Source organism: Bos indicus x Bos taurus, chromosome 4 (assembly GCF_003369695.1).
Source record: "Bos indicus x Bos taurus breed Angus x Brahman F1 hybrid chromosome 4, Bos_hybrid_MaternalHap_v2.0, whole genome shotgun sequence".
In the NCBI taxonomy this organism is placed as follows: Eukaryota; Metazoa; Chordata; class Mammalia; order Artiodactyla; family Bovidae; genus Bos; species Bos indicus x Bos taurus.
Window position 1 is genome coordinate 75,532,922 of NC_040079.1, and position 21,791 is coordinate 75,554,712.

The window sequence follows — 21,791 nt, forward strand, 5'->3', positions numbered from 1 at the left end:
CTTATAGACACACTCCTGGTCTCAAGGTATAGCCTAGTGGGAAAAGAATACCACCAAGAGTAACAGTACTACATGGCTAAAAATTACTAAAAGCAGGAATTCAGAGTGTGGCTTTACATCCTCACAGTTGTCACTACACTATGAGAGCTCAAGCAAGTTACTTAACCTCTCTGTGCCTCCATTACCTTCTCTTTAATGCAGTAGTTATAATATTACTTCCCTCATAGTGTTGTGAAGACTTGTAAACTGCTTAACCTAAGTATATGCTGCTGCTGCTGCTAAGTCACTTCCGTCGTGTCTGATTCTGTGCGACCCCATAGATGGCAGCCCACCAGGCTCCCCCAATCCCTGGGATTCTCCAGGCAAGAACACTGGAGTGGGTTGCCATTTCCTTCTCCAGGGGATCTTCTCGACCCAGGGATCGAACCCAGGTCTCCTGCATTGCAGGTAGACTCTTACTGTCTGAGCCATCTGGGAAGACCCAGGACTATCCAGTCCAAGAAAGGACTGCTGCTGCTGCTGCTGCTGCTAAGTCGCTTCAGTCGTGTTCGACTCTGTGAGACACCATAGATGGCAGCCCACCAGTCTCCCCCATCCCTGGGATTCTCCAGGCAAGAACACTGAGGCGGGTTGCCATTTCCTTCTCCAACACATGAGAGTGAAAAGTGAAAGTGAAATCGCTCAGTCATGTCTGACTCTTAGTGACCCATGGACTGCAGTCTACCAGGCTCCTCTGTCCATGGGATTTTCCAGGCAAGAGCACTGGAGTGGGGTGCCATCGCCTTCTCCAACGTAAGTATATGGCACATGGTAAACTAGCAATAATTTATCAGACCTATGACATAATGAGGTATATTTGCTGTTATGGACTTATGTGCACTGCACTGCATCTTGGCAGCAAGAATGACTTGGAAGGTGAGTACTTCTGTCTCTGTTGTCTCTGTGGTGGAGTCAGGAGATGGGCTTCAGTTTTTGAGGTGCAGCTAAGAGCTTTAGTAGGTGTTTGTAAGTTGAAGAAAAGAAGAGCATTCTAGTGAAGGAAGAAGCAGGGAGGAAGGCATGGAGATATGAGAGAGGGTTATGAGTTGGGGATCCACAGGTGCCTTTGTATTGTCAGAGCATGGCCTGAGATAGAGGATGTGGCAGGAGATGAGGCTGGAGAAAGAGGTGGAGGATAGAATGAATATGGCCTCGGGTGCCTTGCAAAGCAAATCAGACTATGTGCTATATACAAAGGGAGCCAATGCAAAACTCAGAGTAGGACTCAAAACGATTTGTGTACAGAGACATAACAGTAAGGAAGATCTATTTAAGAGGATGAGTAAGAGATATTTAGAGGCTAGGCTACAGTCCATGGGGTCACAAAGAGTTGGACATGATTGAGCGACTTCACTTTTCACACCTCCAATAATTACATCAAAATTGTCAGTCATCCTAGACTCTTGTGTACCAAATTCCACCTTATTTCTTAGGATGTGTTTTCCAACATCCTGTAATCAGATATTAAATATCCTAAATTGTATGGATTATATTTATAGATTTCCCAGGTAGAGAAATCTAGGTGCTATAGAGAGAGTCATACATGGAAAACAAACTACCATTACCAAAAGGGATAGCAGGGTAGAGGGTGATAAACTAGGAGTTTGGGATTAACATATACACAGTACTATATACACCGACTCGATGGACGTGAGTTTGAGTGAACTCCGGGAGTAGATGATGGACAGGGAGGCCTGGCGTGCTACAGTTCATGGGGTCGCAAAGAGTCGGACACGACTGAGTGACTGAACTGAACTGAACTGATATATAAAATAGGTAAACAACAGGACGTACTGTATAACACAGGGAACTATACTCAATATCTTAAAAACCTATAATGGAATGAATCTGAAAAAGACTATATATTCACATTGCTGTACATTTGAAATGAACACAACATTATAAATTAACTATATTCAATTAAGACAAAAAGATCAAAACAAAGAGAAAGTCATAAAAGTTGTAAAATGCAGAGAAAGGAACAATGTACTTAATTAAGTTGAAGAAAAGTCTACCACGAGTTATTCAACTTTAACCAAACTTCTTGCTTAAACCAGAAGAAACAGTAGGAAGAACTCATTAAACACTGTGGTTTCCAGTTTGAATACTAGTCCTTTGAAAGTAACAGTGCTAAATTTCAGATGCTTATGGCACATTCAGGTGTTTAATTTAAAAACTCTAGAGCTCAGAAGAGAGATCCTGGGCCAGCTGTAGAGAAGGCTGAGGTGCCTGAAGTTATGGATGAGAGACATATGAAGAAGAGAGGTCAACTTCAAAGCTCCAGGGAACTCGGATACTTACTGGGTGGATTTGGAAGATAAAGCCACAAAGAAAGCTGAAAATGAACATCCAGAGCAGTAGATAAGGAAAGAGTTTGGAGTGATGTCATGGGAACTAAGGGAAGTGATGTTTCAGAAAGCAAGATTGAACTTCACAGATGGACCAAGTAACATGAAGACAGAGAAGGATATATTAATTTCTGTTAAACAAAATTGTTCATATACATACATTCTTGTATATGTTAACATACAAAGCTTAATATTTTGCTTGAATATTGGTGTTTTTGTGCTGTTACAGTTTATTTGGAACAGACAGTAAACTCTCTAGAACTGTTGTGGGTCTTGTAAAGGAAATATGCATGGTGTTAATACTTTATATAATTCTTTGTTGATATATATAAGAATTTAATAATGCACCCATGTATTGTTTTTTTTCCCCCAGTTATTCTGAATTACTTTTCATATTGAGGCATTTTATTTACTTATTCACTCATTCTTTTTTCTTCCTTCTTTTGGTACTTAATTATCTAGTCCCTACTATATTTAAGGCAGTAATTCTAGGTTTCAGTATAGAAACAGGAACAAGACCAGAAACCTGCCCCAAAGTTTTTACTAACCTTTCTCCCCCTCAAATCTTCCCTTCTTTGAACAGGATATTTTATTGTTGTTTTGGTCACTTGCTTTCCCAACACATTGTAATAATTTTTATTGCCATCAACTAAAAAAATAAGTAGGCTGGCCTTATACTCATTCACCAATATTGGCTGTTTTAATTTCAACAAAAAATAGATATACATTATAACTTTATTGCTATTTGATTTTGCATTTAAAAAATTCTAGCAATATAATTTCCGCCTATATTTATCATTGTGATTGTATTTTTTCTTATGTGAATTTTATGTTTATATTCTTTAGTCATTTATATATTGGGGGTTTCAATATTTCTGCCAACTTGTATGAACTCCTTGTAATAATGTAGTTATTTATCATTTGTCATATTTTCATCATACCTTTATAAAGGCTTATCTCATAACTATGGAAGAGAGGCTTGTATTAGTGTTTTAATCTTGAAAGTCTACAAACTATACTTATAAAGAATATTCAAGAAAAAATGAATTAAAAGTTGGACAAACTATGCAATCTTATGTAATTTTATATAAATTTTTTCTAGAGATTTTCTTTAATCAAAGCAGAATAGATTATAAAATTCTGCCATCTATGGGGTCGCATAGAGTCAGACACAACTGAAGCGACTTAGCAGCAACAGCAGCATTTACTGTTCTGGTGTGCCTTATTAAACTGCTGACACTTTCCTAACTGAAACATACTATAAACAAGGGTGGTTTGTGGCAATGTGGCTATCAGATAAATTACATTATGTTTTATTCTAATGTTAGTATTCTATAATGCCTAGATTTTTTCTGAAAGCCCCGTCTCTCAGAAAAAAAAGCCACATCCAAGTTGTAAAGACTAAATCTTTCAGATTGTGAAACTGATTAACAAGGTTTCATACAGTTCAATTTCATATATAAAACTTGGTTCTTTTAAAATTATGACCAAATGTTTATAGTCTTATAATGGGGCAAAATACTGATGTTTTTTGTTTTCTTCAATGTGTCATCTTTTGCCAACAAATAACATAATTACACTAAAAGTGTAACTTCGTTTTGCAACTTCATAAGTTTGTGAACTTTTTGTAACTTCATAAGTTTAACTTCACTTAACAGGAATGTGGGAAAATTAAAACATTGTTTGCCTGTTAAAATAGATATTATCAAAAAGATAAGAAAAAACAAGTGTTGGTGAAAATGCGGAGAAAATGGGCCGTTTGTGCACTGTTGATGGGAATGTAAATTGGAGTAGCCACTATGGAAAACAGTATGGAGGATCCTTAAAAAATTAAAAAAAGAACTATCATATGATCTAGCATTCTATTTCTGGGTATTGATCCAAAGGAAATGAAAACAGTAATTTAGAAAGATATATGTACCCCCCTGTTCACTGCAGCATTATTTACAATATTTGGCTATTTATTTACAATAGCCAAAATGTGGGAGCAACCTAAGTGTCCACTGATGGATGAATGGATAAAGAAAATGTGGTCGAGGAGGAGCTAAGATGGCGGAGGAGTAGGACTGGGAGAACACTTTCTCCCCCACAAATTCATCAAAAGAACATTTAAACGCCGTGTAAATTCCACAAAACAACTTCTGAATGCCGGCAGAGGACATCAGGCACCCAGAAAAGCAACCCAAGTCTTCGAAAGGAGAGAGAAGAAATACAGCTCCACCCACCAGAACACCAACACAAGCTTCCCTAACCAAGAAACCTTGACAAGCCTCCTGTACAAAACCACACAGAGCGAGGAAACGCCACAATAAAGAGAATTCCACAAACTGCCAGAATACAAAAAGGACACCCCAAACTCAGCAATTTAAACAAGATGAAGAGACAGAGGAATACCCAGCAGATAAAGGAACAGGATAAATACCCACCAAACCAAACAAAAGAGGAAGAGATAGGGAATCTACCTGATAAAGAATTCCAAATAATGATAGTGAAATTGATCCAAAATCTTGAAATCAAAATGGAATCACAGATAAATAGCTTGGAGACAAAGATTGAGAAGATGCAAGAAAGGTTTAACAAGGACCTAGAAGAAATAAAAGAGAGTCAATATATAATGAATAATGCAATAAATGAAATTAAAAACACTCTGGAGGCAACAAATAGTAGAATAACAGAGGCAGAAGATAGGATTAGTGAATTAGAAGATAGAATGGTAGAAATAAATGAATCAGAGAGGATAAAAGAAAAACAAATTAAAAGAAATGAGGACAATCTCAGAGACCTCTAAGACAATATTAAATGCTACAACATTCGAATCATAGGGGTCCCAGAAGAAGAAGACAAAAAGAAAGACCATGAGAAAATACTTGAAGAGATAATAGTTGAAAACTTCCCTAAAATGGGGAAGGAAATAATCACCCAAGTCCAAGAAATCCAGAGAGTCCCAAACAGGATAAACCCAAGGCGAAACACCCCAAGACACATATTAATCAAATTAACAAAGATCAAACACAAAGAACAAATATTAAAAGCAGCAAGGGAAAAACAACAAATAACACACAAGGGAATTCCCATAAGGATAACAGCTGATCTTTAAATAGAAACTCTTCAAGCCAGGAGGGAATGGCAAGACATACTTAAAGTGATGAAAGAAAACAACCTACAGCCCAGATTATTGTACCCAGCAAGGATCTCATTCAAATATGAAGGAGAAATCAAAAGCTTCTCAGACAAGCAAAAGCTGAGAGAATTCAGCACCACCAAACCAGCTCTCCAACAAATACTAAAGGATATTCTCTAGACAGGAAACACAAAAACGGTGTATACATTCGAACCCAAAACAATAAAGTAAATGGCAACAGGATCATATTTATCAGTAATTACCTTAAACGTAAATGGGTTGAATGCCCCAACCAAAAGACAAAGACTGGCTGAATGGATACAAAAACAAGACCCCTACATATGTTGTCTACAAGAGACCCACCTCAAAACAGGGGACACATACAGACTGAAAGTGAAGGGCTGGAAAAAGATTTTCCATGCAAATAGGGACCAAAAGAAAGCAGGAGTAGCAATACTTATATCAGATAAAATAGACTTTAAAACAAAGGCTGTGAAAAGAGACAAAGATGGTCACTACATAATGATCAAAGGATCAATCCAAGAAGAAGATATAACAATTATAAATATATATGCACCCAACACGGGAGCACCGCAATATGTAAGACAAATGCTAACAAGTATGAAAGGAGAAATTAACAATAACAATAATAGTGGGAGACTTTAACACCCCACTCACACCTATGGATAGATCAACTAAACAGAAAATTAACAAGGAAACACAAACGTTAAACGATACAATAGACCAGTTAGACCTAATTGATATCTATAGGTCATTTCATCCCAAATCAATGAATTTCACCTTTTTCTCAAGCGCACATGGAACCTTCTCCAGGATAGATCACATCCTGGGCCATAAATCTAGCCTTGGAAAATTCAAAAAAATAGAAATCATTCCAAGCATCTTTTCTGACCACAATGCAGTAAGATTAGATCTCAATTACAGGAGAAAAACGATTAAAAATTCCAACATATGGAGGCTGAACAACACGCTGCTGAATAACCAACAAATCACAGAAGAAATCAAAAAAGAAATCAAAATTTGCATAGAAACTAATGAAAATGAAAACACAACAACCCAAAACCTGTGGGACACTTTAAAAGCAGTCCTAAGGGGAAAGTTCATAGCAATACAGGCATACCTCAAGAAACAAGAAAAAAGTCAAATAAATAACCTAACCCTACACCTAAAGCAACTAGAAAAGGAAGAAATGAAGAACCCCAGGGTTAGTAGAAGGAAAGAAATCTTAAAAATTAGGGCAGAAATAAATGCAAAAGAAACAAAAGAGACCATAGCAAAAATCAACAAAGCCAAAAGCTGGTTCTTTGAAAGGATAAATAAAATTGACAAACCATTAGCCAGACTCATCAAGAAACAAGGGAGAAAAATCAAATCAATAAAATTAGAAATGAAAATGGAGAGATCACAACAGACAACACAGAAATACAAAGGATCATAAGAGACTACTATCAACAATTATATGCCAATAAAATGGACAACATGGAAGAAATGGACAAATTCGTAGAAAAGTAAAACTTTCCAAAACTGGACCAGGAAGAAATAGAAAATCTTAACAGACCCATCACAAGCACGGAAATTGAAACTGTAATCAAAAATCTTCCAGCAAACAAAAGCCCAGGTCCAGACGGCTTCACAGCTGAATTCTACCAAAAATTTAGAGAAGAGCTAACACCTATCCTGCTCAAACTCTTCCAGAAAATTGCAGAGGAAGGTAAACTTCCAAACTCATTCTATGAGGCCACCATCACCCTAATACCAAAACCTGACAAAGATCCCACAAAAAAAGAAAACTACAGGCCAATATCACTGATGAACATAGATGCAAAAGTCCTTAACAAAATTCTAGCAATCAGAATCCAACAACACATTAAAAAGATCATACACCATGACCAAGTGGGCTTTATCCCAGGGATGCAAGGATTCTTCAATATCCGCAAATCAATCAATGTAATACACCACATTAACAAATTGAAAAATAAAAACCATATGATTATCTCAATAGATGCAGAGAAAGCCTTTGACAAAATTCAACATCCATTTATGATAAGAACTCTCCAGAAAGCAGGAACAGAAGGAACATACCTCAACATAATAAAAGCTATATATGACAAAACCACAGCAAACATTATCCTCAATGGTGAAAAATTGAAAGCATTTCCTCTAAAGTCAGGAACAAGACAAGGGTGCCCACTTTCACCATTACTATTCAACATAGTTTTGGAAGTTTTGGCCACAGCAGTCAGAGCAGAAAAAGAAATAAAAGGAATCCAAATTGGAAAAGAAGAAGTAAAACTCTCACTATTTGCAGATGACATGATCCTCTACATAGAAAACCCTAAAGACTCCACCAGAAAATTACTAGAACTAATCAATGATTATAGTAAAGTTGCAGGATATAAAATCAACACACAGAAATCCCTTGCATTCCTATACACTAATAATGAGAAAACAGAAAGAGAAATTAAGGAAACAATTCCATTCACCATTGCAATGGAAAGAATAAAATACTTAGGAATATATCTACCTAAAGAAACTAAAGATCTATATATAGAAAACTATAAAACACTGGTGAAAGAAATCAAAGAGGACACTAATAGATGGAGAAATATACCATGTTCATGGATTGGAAGAATCAATTATAGTGAAAATGAGTATACTACCCAAAGCAATTTATAGATTCAATGCAATCCCTATCAAGCTACCAACAGTATTCTGTTGACACTGAGACACTGATGTATAAAACAGTCTTATGGACTCTGTGGGAGAGGAAGAGGGTGGGGAGATTTGGGAGAATGGCATTGAAACATGTATAATATCATGTATGAAACGAGATGCCAGTCCAGGTTCGATGCACGATACTGGATGCTTGAGGCTAGTGCACTGGGACGACCCAGAGGGAAGGTATGGGGAGGGAGGAGGGAGAAGGGTTCAGGATGCGGAACACATGTATACCTGTGGCGGATTCATTTTGATATTTGGCAAAACTAATACAATTATGTAAAGTTTAAAAATAAAATAAAATTAAAAAAAAAAAGAAATCAAAGAGAACACTAATAGATGGAGAAATATACCATGTTCATGGATTGGAAGAATCAATATAGTGAAAATGAGTATACTACCCAAAGCAATTTATAGATTCAATGCAATCCCTATCAAGCTACCAACAGTATTCTTCACAGAGCTAGAACAAATAATTTCACAATTTGTATGGAAATACAAAAAACCTCGAATAGCCAAAGCTATCTTGAGAAAGAAGAATGGAACTGGAGGAATCAACCTACCTGACTTCAGGCTCTATTACAAAGCCACAGTTATCAAGACAGTATGGTACTGGTACAAAGAGAGATATTGATCAATGGAACAAAATAGAAAGCCCAGAGATAAATCCACGCACATATGGACACCTTATCTTTGACAAAGGAGGCAAGAATATACAATGGATTAAAGACAATCTCTTTAACAAGTGGTGCTGGGAAAACTGGTCAACCACTTGTAAAAGAATGAAACTAGAACACTTTCTAACACCATACACAAAAATAAACTCAAAATGGATTAAAGATCTCAACGTAAGACCAGAAACTATAAAACTCTTAGAGGAGAACATAGGCAAAACATTCTCCGACATACATCACAGCAGGATCCTCTATGACCCACCTCCCAGAATATTGGAAATAAAAGCAAAAATAAACAAATGGGACCTAATTAAACTTAAAAGCTTCTGCACATCAAAGGAAACTATTAGCAAGATGAAAAGGCAGCCTTCAGAATGGGAGAAAATAATAGCAAATGAAGCAACTGACAAACAACTAATCTCAAAAATATACAAGCAACTCCTGTAGCTCAACTCCAGAAAAATAAATGACCCAATCAAAAAATGGGCCAAAGAACTAAATAGACATTTCTCCAAAGAAGACATATAGATGGCTAACAAACACATGAAAAGATGCTCAACATCACTCATTATCAGAGAAATGCAAATCAAAACCACTATGAGGTACCATTTCACACCAGTCAGAATGGCTGCGATCCAAAAGTCTACAAGCAATAAATGCTGGAGAGGGTGTGGAGAAAAGGGAACCCTCTTACACTGTTGGTGGGAATGCAAACGAGTACAGCCACTATGGAGAACAGTGTGGAGATTCCTTAAAAAACTGGAAATAGAACTGCCTTATGATCCAGCAATCCCACTGCTGGGCATACACACTGAGGAAACCAGAAGGGAAAGAGACACGTGTACCCCAATGTTCATCGCAGCACTGTTTATAATAGCCAGGACATGGAAGCAACCTAGATGCCCATCAGCAGATGAATGGATAAGAAAGCAGTGGTACATATACACAATGGAGTATTACTCAGCCATTAAAAAGAATACATTTGAATCAGTCCTAATGAGATGGATGAAACTGGAACCTATTATACAGAGTGAAGTAAGCCAGAAGGAAAAACACCAATACAGTACACTAACGCATATATATGGAATTTAGAAAGATGGTAACAATAACCCTGTGTACGAGACAGCAAAAGAGACACTAATGTATAAAACAGTCTTATGGACTCTGTGGGAGAGGGAGAGGGTGGGGAGATTTGGGAGAATGGCATTGAAACATGTATAATATCATGCATGAAACGAGTCGCCAGTCCAGGTTCGATGCACGATACTGGATGCTTGGGGCTGATGCACTGGGACGACCCAGAGGGAGGGTATGGGGAGGGAGGAGGGAGGAGGGTTCAGGATGGGGAACACAGGTATACCTATGGTGGATTCATTTCGATATTTGGCAAAACTAATACAATATTGTAAAGTTTAAAAATAAAATTAAAAAAAAAAAGAGAAAATGTGGTCTATATATGTGTGTGTGTGTGTGTGTGTGTGTGTATGTGTGTGTATGTATATTTAGCCATAAAAAAGAAGGAAATCTTGCCGTTTGTGACAATATGGATGGATCTTTAGGGTATGATGCCAAGTGAAATGTCAGACAGAGAAAGATGAATATCACATGATCTCAATTATATGTGGAATCTTAAAAAACATCATAGATGCAGAAAACAGACTGGTAATTGGCAGAGGTGGGGTTAAGGTTGAGGGCAAAATGGGTGAAGGGGGACAAAAGGTATAAGCTTTTAGTTATAAAATAAATAAGTCATGGGGTATAATATACAGCATGGTGATTACAGTTAATTCAGTTCAGTAGCTCAGTCGTATCTGACTCTTTGTGACCCCATGAATTGTAGCATGCCAGGCCTCCCTGTCCATCACCAACTCACAGAGTTCACTCAAACTCATGTCCATCGAGTCGGTGATGCCATCCAGCCATCTCATCCTCTGTCGTCCCTTCTCCTCCTGCCCCCAATCCCTCCCAGCATCAGAGTCTTTTCCAATGAGTCAACTCTTTGCATGAGGGGGCCAAAGTATTAGAGTTTCAGCTTTAGCATCATTCCTTCCAAAGACATCCCAGGGCTGATCTCCTTTAGAATGGACTGGTTGTATCCCCTTGCAGTCCAAGGGACTCTCAAGAGTCTTCTCCAACACCACAGTTCAAAAGCATCAATTCTTTGGCACTCAGCTCTCTTCACAGTCCAACTCTCACATCCATACATGACCACTGGAAAAACCATAGCCTTGACTAGACAGACCATTGTTGGCAAAGTAATGTCTCTGCTTTTGAATATGCTATCTAGGTTGGTCATAACTTTCCTTCCAAGGAGTAAGCATCTTTTAATTTCATGGCTGCAATCACCATCTGCAGTGATTTTGGAGCCCCTCCCCAAAAAAGTCTGACACTGTTTCCACTGTTTCCCCATCTATTTGCCATGAAGTGATGGGACCAGATGCCATGATCTTCATTTTCTGAATGCTGAGCTTTAAGCCAACTTTTTCACTCTCCACTTTCACTTTCATCAAGAGGCTTTTGAGTTCTTCTTCACTTTCTGCCATAAGGGTGGTGTCATCTGCAGATCTGAGGTTATTGATATTTCTCCCAGCAATCTTAATTCCAGCTTGTGTTTCTTCCAGCCCAGCATTTCTCATGATGTACTCTGCATATAAGTTAAATAAGCAGGGTTACAATATACAGCCTTAACGTACTCCTTTTCCTCTTTGGAACCAGTCTGTTGTTCCATGTCCAGTTCTAACTGTTACTTCCTGATCTGCATACAGAGTTCTCAAGAGGCAGATCATGGTCTGGTATTCCCGTCTCTTTCAGAATTTTCCCCAGTTTATTGTGATCCACACAGTCAAAGGCTTTGGCATAGTCAATAAAGCAGAAATAGATGTTTTTCTGGAATTCTCTTGCTTTTTTGATGATCCAGCGGATGTTGGCAATTTGATCTCTGGTTCCTCTGCCTTTTCTAAAACCAGCTTGAACATCAGGAAGTTCACGGTTCACATATTGCTGAAGCCTGGCTTGGAGAATTTTAAGCTTTACTTTACTAGTGTATGAGATGAGTGCAACTGTGTGGTAGTTTGAGCATTCTTTGACATTGCCTTTCTTTGGGATTGGAATGAAAACGGACCTTTTCCAGTCCTGTGGCCACTGCTGAGTTTTCCAAATTTGCTGGCATATTGAGTGCAACAAGTTCACAGCATCATCTTTCAGGATTTGAAAGAGTGCAACTGGAATTCCATCACCTCCACTAGCTTTGTTCGTAGTGATGCTTTCTAAGGCCCACTTGACTTCACGTTCCAGGATGTCTGGCTCTAGGTCAGTGATCACACCATCGTGTTTATCTTGGTTGTGAAGATCTTTTTTGTACAGTTCTTTCTTGCCACCTCTTCTTAATATCTTCTGCTTCTGTTAGGTCCATACCATTTCTGTCCTTTATCGAGCCCATCTTTTCATGAAATGTTCCCTTGGTATCTCTAATTTTCTTTAAGAGATCTCTAGTCTTTCCCATTCTGTTGTTCTCCTCTATTTCTTTGAACTGATCGCTGAGGAAGGCTTTCTTATCTCTTCTTGCTATTCTTTGGAACTCTGCATTCAGATGCTTATATCTTTCCTTTTCTCCTTTGCTTTTCGCTTCTCTTCTTTTCACAGCTATTTGTAAGGCCTCCCCAGACAGCCATTTTGCTTTTTTGCCTTTCTTTTTCTTGGGGATGGTCTTGATCCCTGTCTCCTGTACAGTGTCACGAACCTCATTCCATAGTTCATCAGGCACTTTATCAGATCTAGTCCCTTAAATCTATTTCTCACTTCCACTGTATAATCATAAGGGATTTGATTTAGGTCATACCTGAATGGTCTAGTGGTTTTCCCTACTTTCTTCAGTTTCAGTCTGAATTTGGCAATAAGGAGTTCATGATCTGAGCCACAGTCAGCTCCTGGTCTTGTTTTTGCTGACTGTATAGAGCTTCTCCATCTTTGGCTGCAAAGAATACAATCAGTCTGATTTTGGTGTTGACCATCTGGTGATGTCCATGTGTAAGTCTTCTCTTGTGTTGTTGGAAGAGGGTGTTTGCTATGACAGTTAATAATAATGCAGTGTATATCTGAAAATTGCTAAGAGAGTAGATCTTAGAAGTGCTCATGACAAGAAAAAAACTGGAATATATATGGTGACAGATTTTAAAGAGACTTATTGTGATTATCATTTCACAATATATACAAATATTGAATCACTCTCTTGTATACCTGAAAGTAATATAATGTTATATCTTAATTATATCTCAATAAAAAAGGTTGTTGATAAGTGACACAAAAAATTAAGTGGGACAGTTAATTGTTTTGTCTAAAATAATCTTTTATTCAAAGTACTTCCCAAATTATTCAGCAGGGAGTAAGAAAAGAATAATGAGGAAAAAAAGGTTTAAATGAATACTGGATTCTACATTCAGAAGGAAAGACAGAATCAGAAAACTCAATATTTCTGCAACTCCCAACAAAATAACTGATTTAGACAAGGATCATCAATTAATGCTCTAATCATTGACTGAAAGGATGTTGAGAAACAGGGAACTCATGTGGTCTCAAAGGATCACATCATGGATTATTTATTAAATAAATAGGAAAAATATAGTTCTAATGAAACAGCACCTAGGTAGTAGTTTTGCAGAAAATGTTTACCTAGAATCCAATCATAAGGAACAATCAGAAAAATCCAGAATGCAGGATATTTTATATAATGGCTGGCCTGGGATTTTGAAAGGTAAAATTTAAAGAAAAAAAAAGAAAGGCTAAAGAGACATGACAACCAAATGGAATGCATGAACTCTGGGGATTGGATAAAAAGATAATCTGAATACTGACTCTATATTATATAGTATGGTACTCCTGTTAATCTTAGGTATCATATTATATATACATAAGACTATATAGCTACATAGGGAAATGTCCTAGGAAGATGCATATAGAATATTCAGAGGCAAAGCATCATGATATCAGAAACTTATTTTCAAATGGTTCATGCTACACATATGATTTTATATATATATTATATGAATATATAATATATATATTATATATGATACCAGATACCAGATACATCATGATACCAGAGACTTATTTTCAAATGGTTCATGCTACACACAAGAATTTATATTATATAATATATAATATATATTCATATATATATATATATTCATATATATATATATATATATATATTCCCTGGTAACTCAGTGGTAAAGAATCTGCTTGTTAACGCAGGAGGTGCAAGATACACGAGTTTGATCCCTGGGTCAGAAAGATCTCCTGGAGAAGGAAACAGCAACCCACTCCAGTATTCTTGCCTGGAAACCCCCATGGACAGAGGAGCCCGGCAGGCTACAGTCCATGGGGTCGCAAAGAGTCAAACAGGACCTAATGACTGAACAACAACAACAACAACATATACACATATAAAACTATATTCTTACATAAATATAAAGGATATGTAAGTACTCATTATACCATTTTTTGAACTTGTCTATAAATTTGAATATTTTCAAAATAAAGAGTTGGGGGAGGTATGTTTTCTGTTTACGTCAGTGATATTCTAAGCCTGGAGTAGTATGACTCAGTCATATAGTAAGTGCACACAAACACACATACTATTTCAACCTTTGGTAACTAGTTCATTGCTGATGTGTATCTGTATCAGATAAACAATCCAGATGCAAAACCGGGGGAAAAAAGATTAGTTTTCAAAGGCTTTGTCTGGTGTACACGCAAGGCTTCCTGGCAGTGAGCAGTATTCCCTCCCACTACTCCCAGTGACCCCAGACTGAACTACTTCCCAAACAACTCACACTTTCCAAATGAAGCCTTTGTTCGTGCTGCTTTCTCAGTCTGAAACACTGTTCCTATTACTTTACTTGTCAAAATCTTACCCAGTCTTTAAGGCTTAATTCAAATTCTTCTTCCTCCATGAAAGTTTCTTCTAGACTGACACCTCCTCCTTCCAACTAAAATCACTCCCTGCTCTGTGGTCCCTATACCTCTTTTGAAACACATCCTCATTCCTTTTTGAATTATTGTCATTTATTCCCTGAAGAGGCAAAGTTTTGTTTAATAGTGTTGCGTAGGATAACGTCTACATTCCAGAATAACGCTCAAGGCCCTCATTATGTGGTGCCTGCTTCCTTTCAAATCTTAAGTCTTGACACTCCATTCTATAGACATGATACCAGAGCTATGCATGTTTAGTCGTGCAGTCATGTCTGACTTTTTGAAACCCCATGGACTGTAGCCCTCCAGGCTTCTCTGTCCATGGGATTTCCCAGGCAAGAATACTGGAGTTGGGGGGTGGGGAGAGAGGTGGGAAGGTAGTTTGGGGGAGGAGGGGGCATATGAAGACCTATGGCTGATTCTGTTGATGTATGGCAGAAACCATCAAAATTTTATAGAATAATTATCCTCCAATTAAAATTAAAATTAAAAATAATACAGCAGTGGGTTGCCATTTCCTACTCCAGGGGATCTTCCTGACCCAGGGGTCAAACCCTCATCTCCTGCATTGGCAGGTAGATTCTTTACCACTGAGCCACCTGAGAAGCCATCAGAGCTATAGTATAAGCCAATTTTCCACCAAGGACTCCTGTTCCCTTAATTCCATGGCCTGTCGAGGAGAAAAGTGCTCCCCAGGATTCCTATGAATTCCTAAGGCCTTGTGTTCTCATATAACCTGCAATGCTAGTGACTTCCCCAGGCTACCACATATTTGCTTTCCTCTGCATTTTAACTGATTACAAAATTCAGTCCCTTCTAAGTTTTGGCAAAATAAACATAACCTTTCCTGCAAAGCATTCTTGAGTTTGGCTTACTTTTGAAGGAGATGAAGGAGGATTTACATTTTCATTATACTACAAATTCCCTGGAAATTTAAGTATCCACTTTCCTTCTTATTTTTGTCTTGTCTTCCCACTTTCCTCTTTCCATCCCTCCCAGAAGTAAAAGTTTGGCACAGCCAACTCCCAGGACTCCTCCCTCAAACAATTAACAAAGGATTAAACAAAACAAAAACAAAACCTTGCAGTTTCTTCTTAAGATAAATTGTTTGACCAGCTTTTCACATAATTTTTTAAAAATCCATGTAAATCTAATCATGCCATACTATACAGCTTCATGCATACACCATATTATTTCATACTTTAATGCTTTTGCGCATTCTGCTCCTTCAGCCTGGAATGTCCTTCCCTCTGTAGTTTACTTGGCAAATTACACTTCCCCACTCATGACTCTCCCCCATGTCTCTCCCCCAATCTTCTCTAATCCAAAATAGTGGCTTCATCTTTCCTCTTTGGTTTAATCACTGTGCACAATATTTACCTTCACAGGATTGTAGCAATCTATTTTAAGTATGTCTTCAATGCTAGACTATGGACTCCTTGAGGGTAGACACTGCATCTCACTGACTTTTATACTCCCAGCTTCTATCCCAGAGCCTGATCAATATCAGATCAGATCAGATCAGTCACTCAGTTGTGTCCGACTCTTTGCAACCCCATGAATCGCAGCACACCAGGCCTCCCTGTCCATCACCAACTCCCGAAGTTCACTGAGACTCATGTCCATCGAGTCAGTGATGCCATCCAGCCATCTCATCCTCTGTTGTCCCCTTCTCCTCCTGCCCACAATCCCTCCCAGCATCAGAGTCTTTTCCAATGAGTCAACTCTTCGCATGAGGTGGCCAAAGTACTGGAGTTTTAGCTTTAGCATCATTCCTTCTAAAGAAATCCCAGGGCTGATCTCCTTCAGAATGGACTGGTTGGATCTCCTTGCAGTCCAAGGGACTCTCAAGAGTCTTCTCCAACACCACAGTTCAAAAGCATCAATTCTTCAGCGCTCAGCCTTCTTCACAGTCCAACTCTCACATCCATACATGACCACTGGAAAAACCATAGCCTTGACTAGACGGACCTTTGTTGGCAAAGTAATGTCTCTGCTTTTGAATATGCTATCTAGGTTGGTCATAACTTTCCTTCCAAGGAGTAAGCATCTTTTAATTTCATGGCTGCAGTCACCATCTGCAGTGATTTTGGAGCCCCTCCCCAAAAAAGTCTGACACTGTTTCCACTGTTTCCCCATCTATTTGCCATGAAGTGATGGGACCGGATGCCATGATCTTCGTTTTCTGAATGTTGAGCTTTAAGCCAACTTTTTCACTCTCCACTTTCACTTTCATCAAGAGGCTTTTGAGTTCCTCTTCACTTTCTGCCATAAGGGTGGTGTCATCTGCATATCTGAGGTTATTGATATTTCTCCCGGCAATCTTGATTCCAGCTTGTGTTTCTTCCAGTCCAGCATTTCTTATGATGTACTCTGCATAGAAGTTAAATAAACAGGGTGACAATATACAGCCTTGATGAACTCCTTTTCCTATATCGAACCAGTCTGTTGTTCCATGTCCAGTTCTAACTGTTGCTTCCTGACCTGCATATAAATTTCTCAAAAGGCAGATCAGGTGGTCTGGTATTCCCATCTCTTTCAGAATTTTCCACAGTTTATTGTGATCCACACAGTCAAAGGCTTTGGCATAGTCAATAAAGCAGAAAGATGTTTTTCTGGAACTCTCTTGCTTTTTCCATGATCCAGCAGATGTTGGCAATTTGATCTCTGGTTTCTCTGCCTTTTCTAAAACCTGCTTGAACATCAGGAAGTTCATGGTTCACATATTGCTGAAGCCTGGCTTGGAGAATTTTGAGCATTACTTTACTAGCGTGTGAGATGAGTGCAATTGTGCGGTAGTTTGAGCATTCTTTGGCATTGCCTTTCTTTGGGATTAGAATGAAAACTGACCTCTTCCAGTCCTGTGGCCACTGCTGAGTTTTCCAAATTTGCTGGCATACTGAGTGCAGCACTTTCACAGCATCATCTTTCAGGATTTGGAATAGCTCAACTGGAATTCCATCACCTCCACTAGCTTTGTTCATAGTGATGCTTTCTAAGGCCCACTTGACTTCACATTCCAGGATGTCTGGCTCTAGGTGAGTGATCACACCATCGTGATTATCTGGGTCATGAAGATCTTTTTTGTACAGTTCTTCTGTGTATTCTTGCCACCTCTTCTTAATATCTTCTGCTTCTGTTAGGTCCATACCATTTCTGTCCTTTATCGAGCCCATCTTTGCATGAAATGTTCCTTTGGTATCTCTGATTTTCTTGAAGAGATCCCTAGTATTTCCCATTCTGTTGTTTTCCTCTGTTTCTTTGCATTGATCGCTGAAGAAGGCTTTCTTATCTCTTTTTGCTATTCTTTGGAACTCTGCATTCAGATGCTTATATCTTTCCTTTTCTCCTTTGCTTTATAATACATGCTAATTAAATATTTATCTAATGAATAATAAATTAAGAATGAATGAATTTTCTCTAGACCTGAGATTCAAGACTTCTAAGGTATAAAGAAAGACTGTAAAATGCTGGAACCATCATTTGCTTCAGAGAACACCTTCTAATTTGGAGCATTTATAAATTTCAGTGCCAAGGCCTCTTATTATCTGTCCATAGTCTGTTAAATGTCATACTTAGCAAGTATACTTCATTATAGTTCATTTAAAAAATTTCTAACATGGCCTACATAGAAGCAATAAAAAGTGAAAACTTCAAAGAAACTATTTAGAGATAGTTTCATAAAACAAATTCCACATAGAATAATAAAACATGTTTAGCTATTATCAAGCATAGGGCAAACAGAAAAACTGAATCACTTACTTGATATTTTTGTTCAAACAATTTAGTTTCTGTTGGGAGAGTATCTAAATTCCAATTCTTTTAACATGAATAAAACAGCATCCACATCTGGAACCCAGACCACATGTGATGGCTTCACAGAGTGCCCATTCTTTGTTTTGAAACAATGAGACAGAAAATATAATGTGTTCCTAGGAAAGGAATCCACATTTGCAATGAAATGAATAAATTGGGTCATTTTATTTTTGTGTGGCGTACAGAACTGTTAAATGAAATGAGAAATTCTAATTTAACAGTGACTTCAATCAAGCAGAATTTCAAGTACTCTTCTCTTTGATATGCATTTTCTTTTTGAAAAATGAAAGGTCCAATATGTAAATCGGTAAAAAAAAACAGCATATAATACTTGCATGACCCATTTTCAATTATAGTCCAAATGTGGTTTTTATGATTAAAAGGTAAATCAGTCCTGAAAATAAAATGTGAAAAGGACAAATCATATACCATTTCCAGCATTTTCCCCTGCCAGCCAGCTCTGGGACCATAAAAGGAGGAGAAACTGCTCTAGTCTATATAGTCTAGGAAGCATATACAGGAAATAGAAAAGTAACATGATCCTGAATGCAAAACAGAAGGATGGCATTTATAAGGCACAACAGTCAGTTCCTTAACTGAATGTTGTACCAGCTTAGGAGAATAGGTACTGAGAAATGGGCCAACCGACGAAAGTGAAAGCGAAAGTGAGTTGCTCAGTTGTGTCTGACTCTTTGCCACCCCATGGACTACAGCCCATCATGCCTCTCTGTCCATGGAATTCTCCAGGCAAGAAAACTGGAGTGGGTTGCCAGTATTTTCCAAGGGATCTCCCTGACCCAGGGATTGAACCTGGGTCTCCTGAATTGCAGGCAGATTCTTTATCATTTGAGCACCAACAAAACCACACATTAAAAAAGTGAAGAGCTGAAAGTGAAATCCATTTTTTTTAAATAAAAAGAAACAAAACTTTTAGCCTGAAAAAAGAAATGAACTACTAGTGAATAATTATCTGTCTATGGGCCTTTACCTAAAGATGTGTTTCTTCTCCCTCCAAGCAATTAAATATAATAAAATGAACTAAAGATTTTCAGATTTTAGGCTAAGCATAAATAAGAATTTATTGATAAATAGATTCATTAGCCACATGAAGTGTCTTCAAATAAAATAAAGCTGTAAACTTAGGCAACTGAAGATTTCTTTACATTGATTCATGTAACATTTACCTGAAAACAGGAGGCAAGATAAGAAGTTTTCTGGTTCTAGGATTTGTAATACTTTTTGTAAAACATTAGAGATAACCTGAAAATTTTATTGAATAATGTTGCCTAACCAAAGTGATTGTATGATTAAGTCTAAAGAAATATAAAACAGAAGCTAAATATTTTTAGTTGCATAAACTGTTGTTATCTTATTGGAAATACACCTTCTATACTAATGTATTATCAAATAATCTTTATATTAAACATTTTTAGGGTTTGATGACACTTTCCAGACATAGAAAATTAAAGGAACTTTCTGTGTCTGAGTGTGATAAAATCACCGATTTTGGAATCCAGGTAAGACAATTATGTTTTTTGTTGTTGCTGTTAAAGAATTAAGATTGAAAATTAAGTGCAAATTGAATAACCTTTGTGGGTAACAATAGGAAAAAAAAGAAGCGGAATGAAACTAATAATACGTATGTGATCTTGGTTGAGCCAGGATCAACCTTTAGTCAGGTCTCCACAGCCTGAGGTGATTGAGAGGATTTGCTTTCCCTTGTTTTCCTGTCTGGTCTCTCCCTTCCAGATGTCAGACTCATAGGATAGACAGGGATAGGCTGACATTTTATTTGGAGAATAATGAACTGCAATGTGGTAAAAGTCTTCTCATATCAATATAACAGAAATGTTCTGTAGAAAGAAATGTTATATCATCTAACCATGAAAATTGGGGGAGTCTGAAAAATTATACCAGGTACTTAACCATTAGGGACTAAGTTATTCAAACATAATTGGTAGTATACTTTGCCAGGATGGAAAGCATGAGATAAGTAATTGGATAAGATAAATGATTGTATGCTCAAATGGTAATTTAAGAACTCATGAGAAGTAAATTTCCTAGACTTGGTGTTGAGTGATAGATAGGAAGTCATAAAGTAGTTATTGTGAGCAAGCCATACATGGTGTTTATCACAACATTAAGCATCTCAGTTTGCTGTTAAAAGAAGACAACTGAAATTATATATCATACTTGTATTGAACTAGGGCAAAATCTGGTTCAGATCAGATCAGATCAGATCAGTCGCTCAGTCTTGTCCGAATCTTTGTGACCCCATGAATCGCAGCATGCCAGGCCTCCCTGTCCATCACCAACTCCTGGAGTTCACTGAGACTCATGTCCATTGAGTTGGTGATGCCATCCAGCCATCTCATCCTCTGTCGTCCCCTTCTCCTCCTGCCCCCAATCCCTACCAGCACCAGAGTCTTTTCCAATGAGTCAACTCTTCGCATGAAGTGGCCAAAGTACTGGAGTTTCAGCTTCAGCATCATTCCTTCCAAAGAAATCCCAGGGCTGATCTCCTTCAGAATAGACTGGTTGGATCTCCTTGCCATCCAAGGGACTCTCAAGAGTCTTCTCCAACACCACAGTTCAAAAGCATCAATTCTTCAGCGCTCAGCCTTCTTCACAGTCCAACTCTCACATCCATGCATGACCACAGGAAAAACCATAGCCTTGACTAGATGAACCTTTGTTGGCAAAGTAATGTCTCTGCTTTTGAATATGCTATCTAGGTTGGTCATAACCTTCCTTCCAAGGAGTAAGCGTCTTTTAATTTCATGCCTGCAGTCACTGTCTGCAGTGAATTTGGAGCCCAGAAAAATAAAGTCTGACACTGTTTCCACTGTTTCCCCATCTATTTGCCATGAAGTGATGGGACCAGATGCCATGATCTTCATTTTCTGAATGTTGAGCTTTAAGCCAACTTTTTCACTCTCCACTTTAACTTTCATCAAGAGGCCCTTTAGTTCCTCTTCACTTTCTGCCATAAGGGTGGTGTCATCTGCATATCTGAGGTTATTGATATTTCTCCCGGCAATCTTGATTCCAGCTTGTGTTTCTTCCAGTCCAGCGTTTCTCATG

General features: G+C 37.9%; 1 protein-coding gene across 1 annotated transcript in view; it reads left to right on the forward strand.

Moving 5' to 3' along the window:
* The window catches only part of FBXL13 (F-box and leucine rich repeat protein 13), a 217,273-nt gene that overhangs the window by 161,158 nt on the left and 34,324 nt on the right, over window positions 1–21,791 (forward strand). The window contains exon 18 of the mRNA XM_027539757.1: window positions 20,141–20,224. Coding sequence (XP_027395558.1) covers window positions 20,141–20,224 — 84 coding nt within the window. The remainder of the gene's footprint in view (window positions 1–20,140; window positions 20,225–21,791) is intronic.